This window comes from Loxodonta africana, chromosome 5 (genome assembly GCF_030014295.1).
Source record: "Loxodonta africana isolate mLoxAfr1 chromosome 5, mLoxAfr1.hap2, whole genome shotgun sequence".
Lineage (NCBI taxonomy): Eukaryota > Metazoa > Chordata > Mammalia > Proboscidea > Elephantidae > Loxodonta > Loxodonta africana.
This window is the reverse complement of record NC_087346.1, coordinates 38,584,983-38,597,622: the sequence shown is the minus strand read 5'-3', so window position 1 is coordinate 38,597,622 and position 12,640 is coordinate 38,584,983. Positions and strand designations below refer to the sequence as shown.

At 41.2% G+C, this 12,640-nt stretch overlaps 1 protein-coding gene across 1 annotated transcript in view; it reads left to right on the top strand.

Annotated features, from left to right (window-relative positions):
- EGF (epidermal growth factor) overlaps window positions 1-12,640 on the top strand; it is a 142,995-nt gene that overhangs the window by 83,201 nt on the left and 47,154 nt on the right. Inside the window, 3 exon segments of the mRNA XM_064285443.1 lie at window positions 2,630-2,778; window positions 10,379-10,483; window positions 11,672-11,895. Coding sequence (XP_064141513.1) covers window positions 2,630-2,778; window positions 10,379-10,483; window positions 11,672-11,895 — 478 coding nt within the window.

Here is a 12,640-nt window from a genome sequence, read left to right as displayed (position 1 = left end):
CCCATGAGTGTCCAAGTACAGCGGTACTCCATAGCATTTTCCATGGCTGATATTCCAAAGTAGATCATCAGGCATTTCTTGTGAGTTGCCTCTGGGTGGATTTGAACCGCTGACTTTTCAGTTAGCTGCCAAGAGTGTGGAAACCCCGGTGGCGTAGTGGTTAAATGCTACAGCTGCTAACCAAAGGGTCAGCAGTTCGAATCCATCGAACTCTATGGGGCAGTTCTACTCTGTCCTATAGGGTTGCTATGAGTCGGAATCGACTCGATGGCACTGGGCCAAGAGCGTGAACTGTTTGTACTAGCTAGGGACTCCGTTTAAGGCATAAAGCCAAAAACAAACAAACAAAAAAACCCAAACCCACTGCTGTCAAGTTGATTCAGGCTCTTAGTGACCCTAGAGAACAGAGTGGAACTGCCCTTTAGGGTTTCTGAGGCCATTAATCTTTACAGAAGCAGGCTGCCACAACTTTCTCCCACAGAAGGCTGTTTTAATATTTTATATAGAGAGGTGGATAACCCATTATTTTGTGAATATTTTTGCCCTTGATTATAGGTATGAATATATATTCATTATTAACTTGTCGACAGACCACTAGCATTTTTTAATGCTTCATGAAATTCTTGTACCTGTTTGATAATCTGCATACTAGGCTGAAAAAGAACTTTGCACTTTCAAGGTATGTTGTGTTGGACAAAATGGATGCATTAAAATGAAATTATATAAGGTTAGAGATGAAAGGAACTTTGGTAAATATCTAGTCTAAGTTCCTCACTTTTATAGAAAATTGGGCTCAGTGAAGTTAAATGACTCAGCCAAGGCAACCAGGCCAATACAAAGTGAAACTGGAAACTCATGCCTTCTGCCTTGCAGTGTAGTAAACTGATGTGGCCTGAGCTTGTAGTCACAGTTAAACTGCAAATCATTGCTCCCTGGGTTGTAGAATTCAGTGGGTTTCAAGCACAATGACTGTGTTATTGACCAATGATCAAAGATTAATAAATTACCAGTAACAATAGAAATTTGTGCCATGCACAGGGCTAAGACTTTTATGTGTGTGTGTGTGTGTGTGTGTGTGTGTATTTGTTGTTAGGTGCTGTTGAGTCGGTTCCAACTCATAGTGACCCTATTTACCACAGAACAAAACACTGCTCGGTCCTGCACCATCCTTACAATCATTGTTATGCTTCAGCCCATTGTTGCAGCCACTGTGTCAATCCATTTTGTTGAAGATCTTCCTCTTTTCCGCTGACCCTGTACTTTACCAAGCATGGGACTGATCCCTCTTGATGTCCAAAGTATGTAAGATGCAGTCTCGCCATCCTTGCTTCTAAGGAGCATTCTGGTTGTACTTCTTCCAAGACCGATTTGTTCGTTCTTTTGGCAGCCCATGGTATATTCAATATTCTTCACCGACACCACAATTCAAAGGAGTCAACTCTTCTTTGGTCTTCCTTATTCATCATCCAGCTTTCACATGCATATGATGCAGTTGAAAATATCATGGCTTGAGTCAGGCTCACCTTAGTCTTCAAGGTGACATCTTTGCTTTTCAACACTTTAAAGAGGTTCTTTGCATCCGATTTGCCCAGTACAACGCGTCTTTTGATTTCCTGACTGTTGCTTCCATGGCTGTTGATTGTGGATCCAAGTAAAATGAAATCCTTGACAACTTCAATCTTTTCTCCGTTTATCATGATATGGCTTATTGGTCCAGTCATGAGGATTTGATTTTCTTTATATTGAGGTGTAATCCATACTGAAGGCTGTGGTCTTTGATCTTCATCAGTAAGTGCTTCAGGTCCTCTTCACTTTCAGCCAGCAAGATTGTGTCATCTGCACAACGCAGATTGTTAATGAGTCTTTCTCCAATCTTGATGCCCCATTCTTCTTTACATAGTCTAGCTTCTCAGATTATTTGCTCAGCACACAGATTGAATAGGTATGGTGAAAGGATACAACCCGGACGCACACCTTTCCTGACTTTAAACCAATCAGTACCCCTTTTTTCTGTTGGAACAGCTGCCTCTTGAGCTATATACAAGTTCCTCATGAGCATGATTAAGTGTTCTGGAATTCCCTTTCTTCGCAATGTTATCCATTATTTGTTATGATCCACATAGTCGAATGCCTTTGCACAGTCAATGAAACACAGGTAAACATCCTTCTGGTGTTCTCTGCTTTCTGCCAGGATCTGTCTGACATTAGCAATGATACCTTTGTTCCACATCCTCTTCTGAATCTGGCCTGAATTTCTGGCAGTTCTTTGTCGATATACTGCTGTAGCCACTTTTGAATGATCTTCAGCAAAATTTTGCTTTCGTGTAATATTAATGATATTGTTCATATACATATATAATCTCATGTAACCCAGTGAGTTTGTCATTATTAGCCCCATTTTATCAATGAGGAAAATAGGGCTTTGAGACGATGAGTAACTTGCCTAGGGTTACTTGTGTCGGGGGAACAGCATAGCTGGAATTCAGTTCCAGGTGTGTCTGTCACCAAAACCACATTTTAACAATTACACTACACTGTAACTATTTGAAGAATTACTGACCAAACTTGTATGTATCCACCTTAATTTTATTTTTTACAAGACCAAAAATGCCTATGTTCTCTTTTGTAGATATACTTTGCCAACACAGCCCTGAAGTGGATAGAGAGAGCTAATTTGGATGGTTCCAAGCGGGAAAGGCTTATTGGGGATGCAGTAGATGTGCCAGAAGGTCTTGCTGTAGACTGGATTAACCGTAAACTCTACTGGACAGACAGAGGGTATGTTTCCTCCTTCAGTTTTAAGCCACATGGGATGGGAGTGGTAGGCTAGGTAATACCTTTGGCTTGATTCCTCCTCTTTGAGCTCAGGAAAGTATTGCTGGGCACTTGGCTGGGATTGGAGAAAAGATGCCCCCGTTGTGGTCCACACTTGCCTTGATTCTCCTCCCCACCACCAAGTGGGACATTGCCCTCTTCATCAAGACTGGATCTGTACCCATGGGAGAATGTTAAGGGCCAAGAATGTAGCATGCATTTTTGCAGTTTAGGCTGTTGCGATCAGAGAAAAACAAAACCTGTCTGAATTCAATCAACAAGTCTTTTGAACATCTGCTGTGGATAAGGCACTTTCCTAGGTACAGTGGAGAATGCGAAGGAGCATGAGATGTGCTTTCCATCCTTTTGGTCAGTGCACAGTTTAGCTGGGGAGATAAGGCACTTACACACAGGAAATAAATGCATGGCTTAAATACCAATACAAGAAATGTCATAAGGCCATATATAAATAATCACCAAATGAAGGTGCACACTCCCCAAAGGAGGGCTAGAAAAGGCGGCAGGGAGCAGCTAGCACAACCCATGGTTTTATAGATGAGGAAACTAAGGCTCAGAGAGGCCTGGTGATTTACGCAAAGTTATACAGCATGAAAGAGATGAATCTCAGGCTAGAATCCAGTTCTGGCTTCCTGGTAAGTGAGCATGGAAGCGACAGCAAGAGCTTCACACTGGAGTTGTGAGGAACTCCTTCATGAGGAGGGATTTGAGATTAACATTACCAGAGGGAGGTTGTGGTGCAGGACACAACGCTAGGGGCTGCGGGTAGACCTGCATCTAGGCTCCTTTGTGTGTGTGTGTGTGGCCTGTGTGAGCCCCCTGGGGGCCAGATTGCGGTGGGTAGAAGGAGGGTGGAGGAAGGAAGTGGCTGATTCCCTTCTGTGTGCTAATGATAGCCCACTTCCTTGCTTCTGTGGAAAAGAAGCTAACCACAGAGTACCTCCCAGGATAATATTAGAGATGCTGTGTGCTCTAGGATATATTCTCACAGTAACTTAAAGCCATGTAGTTAAATGGTAGCCAACCTTAACATCTGGTAGCTATGCAAATGTGTTAAAATAAAAGAAAGGAGATTAGTTAGGGTTTCACCTCTGTGAAATCAACAGTCCTAACAGAGGGAGAAGCCCCAGGGAACTAGTTTATACGCTTGGAGGTAGGCTTTCTATGTCTCAGAAAATCTCTTTAGCTTTAAGTAAAACAACCTGGTTTTTTAATATGAGCCAGATGTATGACATGATTTACAGTTATCAATATGTGACACTTCTTTATCCAGGGTGAGGACATATTCATTCAAACATCTCTTCATTCTTTTATTGTTTGGGTATTTATTTACTGAATAAATGGATTATGCCAGACACCGGGGTAAGAGCTTTATACCATGATACCATTGAATTAAAAAAACAAGCTGTGAAAGTTAAGTTTTCTTGTCCCCAATTGACAGATTAAAAATTGAGGTTCACGGAGATATAATAGCTTTCCCAAGGACAAATAGCCAGCAAGTGCTGGAATTTGAACTCAAGGATGGCCATTTCCAAAGCTTACCACCTACCTACCCATTGCTGTCTGGTCGATTCCGACTCATAGCGACCCTATAAGACAGAGCACCTTGTGGATTTGAACTACTGACCTTTTGGTTAGCAGACGTAGGTCTTAATCTCTGCACCACCATGGTTTCCAAAGCTTGGGTGCTGAATAATCATAGACATGTACTGCCTCCCACAACAAGAGCTGAATAAAATATGCTCGACCCAGGGTAATATAATAAACTAAAATCAGCTTCAGTTATAATAATGATAAAAATCATAATAATGGCTTCCTCTGTGTTGAACCTACTTAAAAGGACTTTTTAAATGACAGTTCTGCTTAATAACAGAGCATACACTCTGCTGTTCTCTGAAGAGTAAGCATTGATCAGGACAGCAGATGTCAACCCTCTTGGCTGGGTCTCTAAGGGTGCCGGGTCTCCTCATATTTCCCCACATTTGCATGGCACCTCTAATTTTAACAGTGTTTGATTAATAACATCACAGTACCTACTGCGGAGGTAGTGCTTTTGGGGATAGACAGGCGAGGCAGCATCCTGCAGAATCAGACCTCAAATTCTCTAGTTCACTGACTTCAGTAATAACACGCCCTTCTTAAATTCTTTTCCCTCTAAAGGCAGCTGCTAAAAGAAAACCTTTAATTTGTCTGGAAATGAGAGGTTTATAGTTGGAAAACCTTGACAATACCTTGTTGTTCTTAGGTGCCGATGAGTCGGTTCAGACTCATAGTGACCCCTATGTACAAGAGAACGAAACACTGCCTGGTCCTGTGCCATTCCACAATCATTACTATGTTTGAGCCCATTGTTGCAGCCACTGTGTCAATTCATCTTGTTGAAGTCTTCCTCTTTTTCAATGGTCCTCTACCAGTCTTCTCCAGGGACTGGTCCCTCCTAATAACATGACCAAAGTATGTGAGATGAAGTCTCGCCATCCTTGCTTCCAAGGAGTACCCTGGCTGTACTTCTTCCAAGACAGACCTGTCTGTTCTTCTGGTAGTGCGTGGTATCTTCATTATTCTTCACCAACACTGTAATTCAAATGCATCAATTCTTCTTCAGTCTTCCTTATTCATTGTGCAGCTTTTGCATGCATATGAGGCGATTGAAAATATCATGGCATGGGTAAGTCTCACCTTCGTCCTCAAAGTGACATCTTTGCTTATCAACACTTTAAAAAGAGATCTTTTGCTACAGATTCACCCAGTGCAAATTGTCATTTGATTACCTGACTGCTGCTTCCATGGGCATTGGTTGTAGACCCAAGTAAAATGAAATCCTTGACAACTTCAATCTTTTCTCCATTTACCATGATGTTGCTTATTGGTCCAGTTGTGAGGATTTTTGTTTCCTTTATGTTGAGGTGTAACCCATAGTGAAGGCTGCAGTTTTTGATCTTCATCAATAAGTGCTTCAAGTCCTCTTTGCTTTCAGCATGCAAGTTTATGTCATCTGTATATCTCAGGTTGCTAATGAGTCTTCCGCCAAGCCTGATGCCATGTTCTTCTTTACATAGTCCAGTTTATCAGATTATTTGCTCAGCATACAGATTGAATAAGTATAGTGAAAGGATACAACCCTGATGCACATCTTTCCTGATTTTAAACCATGCGGCATCCCCTTGTTCTGTTCAAATGACTGCTTCTTGGTCTATGTACAGGTTCTGCATGAGCACAATTAAGTGTCCTAGAATTGCCATTCTTTGCAATGTTATCCATAATTTGTATGATCTACACAGCTGAATGCTTTTGTTTAGTCAATAAAACAGTATTAGCTAGCAGTTGAATTTAAGTAACTGGGATTCCAATCTTGTGATATTAAAAAAAAATTTTTTTTTATTAGCTTACAATTATTTAATTAACCAATTAAAAGAACCAGAGTAGGTGGTTACAGTCTGTATTGGCCTAGGAAAAGGCAGATTGAAATTAACATCTAACTGTAGGAAGGAAGCTAATCGATAATTCCACTGGAGGTACTATTATTCAGGATTAAGGAACCTTGATTCTTATAGCTAAATGCTCAGTAAAAAAGAATCAAGAGAGTTAAAGTATATTATATCTTTTTATTTGATTTTTAAAAATCACTCTCCTAGGGTCCTGTATGGGCAGCACTTACCTTGGACATTGCTGTTGTTGTTAGTTGCTGTTGAGTCAGCGACCCCAGGTGTGCAGAGTAGAGCTATGCTCCATTGAGTTTTCAAGGCTGTGACCTTTCAGAAGCAGATGGCCAGGCCTGTCTTTGAAGGCACCTCTGGGTGGGTTTGAACTGCTAGTCTTCCGGTTAGTAGTTGAGGGCTTAAAACTGCTGAACAGTTTTTGTCACCCAGGAATTAAAATAAAAAACCAGACCCATTGCTGTTGAGTCAATTCCAACTCATAGTGATCCTATAGGACAGAATAGAGCTGCCCCATAGGGTTTCCAAGGAGTGGCTGATGGATTTGAACTGCGATGTTTTGGCTAGCAGCCGTAGCTCTTAACCATTGTGCCACCAGGGCTCCTGTGTTACCAGATGTGTGTATTTCCTCTTAGAGGTTCACAACAGCATTGGGACCAATTCGGTAACAGATATAAGGAGAAGGGTGCACCACTAGATTTAGGGTTATGCTTGAACTTATGGTTACCCAAATGTCCTTGTTTGTCTTTGCTTTCTCATCAACAACACTGGAGTTTGAGACTCATTTTCTGGCTAAATCAAATAGACATTTCTAATTAGCTGAATGCATGGGGAGCTTCTTAAGTAAATTCCAGCCTTGAGACAGTTCCACAGTCGTTCTCAATTCTCATCACATAACTCTGGCTCAAACCAGTAAGAATTTAAAGATAAGGTAACAATATGAACAGAATCGACAGTTTTATCTCCCTTGGTCACAAGCCGGTGGGTCAAAATGTACCTCAGAATTCCTTCCCTTTCACCAAGGGAAGAGTCACAGTGACCGTTGTGTCTGAAAGAGGACTGAATTTGGATCATTGAGTTCAAAAACATCTTCCACCCGGCAGTACTCTTTTAATGGTCACTTCATCTGAGAATAAAATTGTCCTTTAAAAGTGATAGACTAATGTATAAATTGTTTCAAGATATTCACTATTCTGCAGTTGGTAGTTTGCAAAGCATAAGGGACCCAACATTGGCTCTGAGCTAATTTTACACTTGCCTCTGTCCTGCATACAGTCCGTGAGAAGGAATCTATAGAGCTCTATTCCCCAACCAGGCATTGGCTTGCCCTCATCTACTAACCTAAAGATTGGTGGTTTGAACCTACCCAATGGTGTCACAGGGGAGAGAAGGCCTGGCAGTCTGCTTCCATAAAGATTACAGCCAAGAAAACCCTATGAAGTAGTTCTACTCTGTAACACGTGGGATTACCATGAGTGGGAATTTGCAACGGGTTTGGTTTTTTGATTTTTATTTCCCAACTGGTGTCCCTGGAGAGTGCAAATGGTTAACATGCTCTGCTAACTGAAAGGTTAGAGGTTCAAGTCCACACAGAGGTGCCTCAGAAGAAAGGCCTGGTGGTCTGATTCTGAAAAATCAGCCACTGAAAACCCTGTGGAGCACATTTTTACTCCGATAGAACTCTGACACACATGGGTCCTCCATGGGTAATAACCTACTCAGCTGCAACTGTTGCTGGTATTCTCCAACCAGTAACTAGAAAGTAGACTTGAATAAACCTGGAGATCTCTTTGTAGACCAAGGGGTTTGGGGGAGGAGTAAAAACGGTGTGGGGGCAACGTCTGACCTCCTCTAACTTCACAAGGGGTAGGAGAATCAAGATCAACAGCCCAAGGCTGATTCCTATGAGGCGGAGGTCAGACATGCCTCCTCTCTCCTCCATCTTTACCAATTCTGACACCAACTGCCCCTCCCATGGCACTCTCTACTTCTTTGCTGGGTTTGATAATTCATTGCAATGGCCGCACAGAACTCAGACAATAGTCACGATTATGGGGTTTATTAAGGAAGTAACAGGTTACAATTCAGGTTCAGGAACACTCAGGATACTGTTCTTCCATCTGGACGGCCTCTTCCAAGCTGTGCGCAAAGGCACATCTCTCCCTGGCCCTCAACCTCTGCCCGAAGGCATTCAGCTTTCTTGTGCCCATTGTGCTGTCTCCTGCCATTCTCTCCTGCTGCTGTGTCTCTGCCACCATTTCTCTGGCTCTTCAGTGTTACTGCTCTCTCTGTCTCCTTGCTCCAGGAGCTTCTCAGCACAGGGATCCTGGGTCCAATGGATGTTCTGCCTTTTCTGCCTTGGTGGTGGTGGGATCCTCTCTCTGTTCTGGAATTGGCTGTCTTTTAAGTTTATCGGGATGGCAAAATTGACCAATGCCCTTGGTGGGCTATAATTACCCTATGTGCACAGTCCCACCCAATCACTTGAGTGGGAGTTACAAGACCATGGCAAGAAAGGCCACACAAAAACGATCCATAGCACAGAAGGAAAGAATGGTCCTGCCTTGTGTTTCTGGGCAGACATTGCTCACCAGAAGAAGATGGTAGGCCCTTAACAGATGTCTGTTGGATGAATGAAAATGGTTACATTTTCTAGTCTGAGGCAGGAAAAGAGAGGCAGCAGGCAGCACATCAGGGAATTCTCTTCAGCCCTACATTTATCTACAGCGCTTGTAGTTCTGCTTGCTCCGGGAAGCTGCTCAGAAACCAATATTAGCTGGGGGAACACAGAATCAATTTGAGAATTTTAATTCTGCCAGTCTTCTCCATCCCGTCTGACACTGCCTTACCTCAGTCACCATCATCTCTTCCTTGCCTTGCCCTCTCCACACTAAAGTCACAGGACACTTTCTAAAGGGAAATTATGGATGTCCCATAGCTGTTTTAGGCCTCTGGGAGGTTGTACATGCTGATTCCTCTGCTTAGGGTAGGGAGCCTCCGCTTAGGGTAAGGATCCTGTGTTTGGTGAGGGTCCTGCTTCCTTCCCTATGCACCTTTGCCTAGCTACCTCCTTCTTATTCTGGCTCACAGTTACCTCCAGGAATCCTTCTCTAACCCCACCCTTCCTGAATTATCAATTTGTGTTCTTTACACACCCCCCACCCGCCTTCTCAGCGCCTATCTCCTTGTGCGCTCTTGTAAATGCCTTTCTCTGTTTCTCCCCCTTTCTGTCTGCACCCCCACTCCTCCCACATTCCTGGTAAACTACAAGCTCTGTAAGGACAGAGACACAGTCTTGTTTATCATTGTGTCTCCAATGCTTAGGCTGATCCTTGACACACAGTAAGTGCTCAACAAAGATCTGTTTGACAAATAAGTGGAGAAATCAGGCAATAAGAATTTCCTCCCTGGTCAGACTCCAAAGGGTTACTTATTTTCTTCCATGTGAAGATTAGTGAATAACATGTCGTTGCTCCCCTTCCTTTTAGAAGCATATGGAGGAAAAGTAGCCAACACACATCTCCCTCTACTGTCTTTGTGCTAGATGGTCCCTGTGGCCCCTCTCAGTCTGCTCGCCCTGCTCCCCCCCAACTCTGTGACCACAGGATGGCTTTTCTGCCTTGGTGGTGGTGGGATCCTCTCTCTGTTCTGGAATTGGCTGTCTTTTAAGTTTATCGGGATGGCAAAATTGACCAATGCCCTTGGTGGGCTATAATTACCCTATGTGCACAGTCCCACCCCTCCTTGCCCCCGACATCCATTGGTTTCAGCAGGTATTGGAGCGTGTGAAGAGAAAGAGATGATGGTATTTACGCTCCTGGATTTGTCCCAGCCTGGTCACTGACACAAGGCCCCTTTTACCTTATCCTATCACTTTGCATTTTAATCTCCTGGAATAAATATTGAGGAGCTAATTAAAATACTGTGTTAAAAAAATAGAATTTGTGGGCTGGTTGGCGCTGACTCTGTAGGGGAAGGGGAAGGGAAAGGGGACAAGGGATAATTTAGAATGCTTAGCTTTGCATTTCAGCAAGTAACAAAGGAAAGGAATATTTTTGTTTGAAAAATAAAGCTGATGTAACAAACATTGCGTATTACATGCATTATAGGAAAGCTCTCATTGAAAGGAGTGACTTAAATGGAACACAACGTGAAATAATCATTAACAAGCACATCTCTCAGCCCCGAGGAATTGCTGTTCATCCGATGGCCAAGTAGGTATTTCTAAAAGCAAGGAGGCTTTCTGCTGAGTCATCTGACATTATATTTAATATCCTAGTGTCCAAAATTGGTCCTAGACCTCAGGTGAACAGTGAAAGTGGAAACCAAGAAAACCCAACAGATTTGCTCAAATCTTTAGAAATGATACAACTAGCACGACTTCTGCATTCTTTTAATGTCTTTTGGTTTTTTATTCTGATATAAGAATCTTATTGTTTATATGCCCTCTTACTTTAAGCAAATTAAATTTCCCTTTTACAAGAGTGGGCTATGATTCATTAATAAATTCAATATAAGCCCATTACGTGGAAGAGATCAATCTACTCTCTCTAAAAATCTACATTATTGCTTTACCAAGCAGAGGACAATATTTCAACTGTATAATTTTTGAATTCACTTTAGAAAAATCATCAGATGAGTTTAAGTGATAGGCCATTCCTAGATTTAAACAAGAAGAAACAGAAATTATGAAGGTTAATTGTGAATACATTTTTTAATTTAGGGGTTAGAAAATTATAGGGAATAACTGATTCCCTTTTGGTTGTGAAAAGCAAGGATAAAAACCAACCTTATTTTATTTATGATGGAAGTTTCACAATGGTTTATGGGAGATAATTGATTTGGAGCCAGCCAAATGATTAAACAGACTAGTAAAATAGATACCAAGCCATGTTGACATAAAAAAAAAATACCTGATTGATAGAACTTTAACTATTCAATATAACCGAGTACATCGTATAAAGGTGGATTAGAGATAAAGATACTCTTCCTTTTATGTTGTAGTTTTCCATAAACAGTGAGTTTCCTTATGCCTACAGAGGGACAGGTTAGTAAGGCTTCATCGCATTTTACAGCTTGAAATGCTAATTTAAGAAGATGTCATCAAACACACATTCAATTAGTAATATGCTACAATTTTTTCAATTAATGATTCCTTTTTCGTCTTACGATTTGGGCTTTAATTCAATATTTTTTGTTCAAGATGTTTTATATAGAAAAGATTATCATTTTGCTTTTAAAAATTATTTGTCCAATACACCATGCTATGCTTTCCTGGTCTCTATTCCTTAGTTTACCACTTCAGTTTATCCTAAAGTAATTTACAATGATGTTTTCAATGGTGAAAGAATGGAAGCTTTTTGTGTGCGGATTTTATTTGTTGTGTGCTTTCTTGATTATAGGAGACTATTCTGGACTGATATGGGTATTAATCCACGAATTGAAAGTTCTTCCCTTCAAGGCTCTGACCGACGAGTTATAGCTAGTTCTGATCTGGTCCAGCCCAGTGGAATAACGATTGACTACTTAACTGACAAGTTGTATTGGTGTGATGCCAAGCAATCAGTGATTGAAGTGGCCAATCTGGATGGTTCAAAACGCCAAAGACTTGCCCAGAATGATGTAGGTGAGGCTTTGGGATGGGTTATTACTTCTGGACTGAGTGCTGATGAATGTTAAATTCAAAATGTGTTTATACACACATACACACTCAACTATAAAGTAAGAAAGAACTAGAGACAGACTTTTCCAGGGAATTAGGAGCTATAAGAATTATCTTAACATTGGAATATTGCAGAAAAATAGTGATACATAATAATTTCTTTTTTTCCAAAATTTTCTCAAATAAGAATGAATATATTAAAGTTTTCTAAATTTCTTTAGGAGGCAAGCACTTGGTTGAACTGTTATAATTTCTTATATTTTAGAAAAGAATTATTTTCACATTTTTTACATAGTCGTGAATATGTATTGATCACTTCCCATGTGCAAAGATGAATAAATTGTCCCCGCACTGTATTTTTCAGTTTTTGCATGGAGTGGCATGCATTTTCATAAATATCTTTAAAACATTGTAGCTTATGCTAAGTGTTAAAAGTGCAAATGACAGATTATACATCAGTGGGAGACTGATTTTTGACTCAGGGCATCTACAAGGAGGACAGGAGCTGAGCTGAGTCATGTGGTGGCTAGATGGGGATAAATGTTGTAATTTGAAATAACACTGCTAAAGTTGGTCTTTGTTAGTACTGCCAGGAGAAGTTGCCTGAACTTAATTCTGAGTGTACTAGGGACCAATTGTATATTCTTGAGCAAGTGTGTATGATAAGATTTGTATCTCTGGATCTTAGGTGTCAGTATAACGGCTGAAT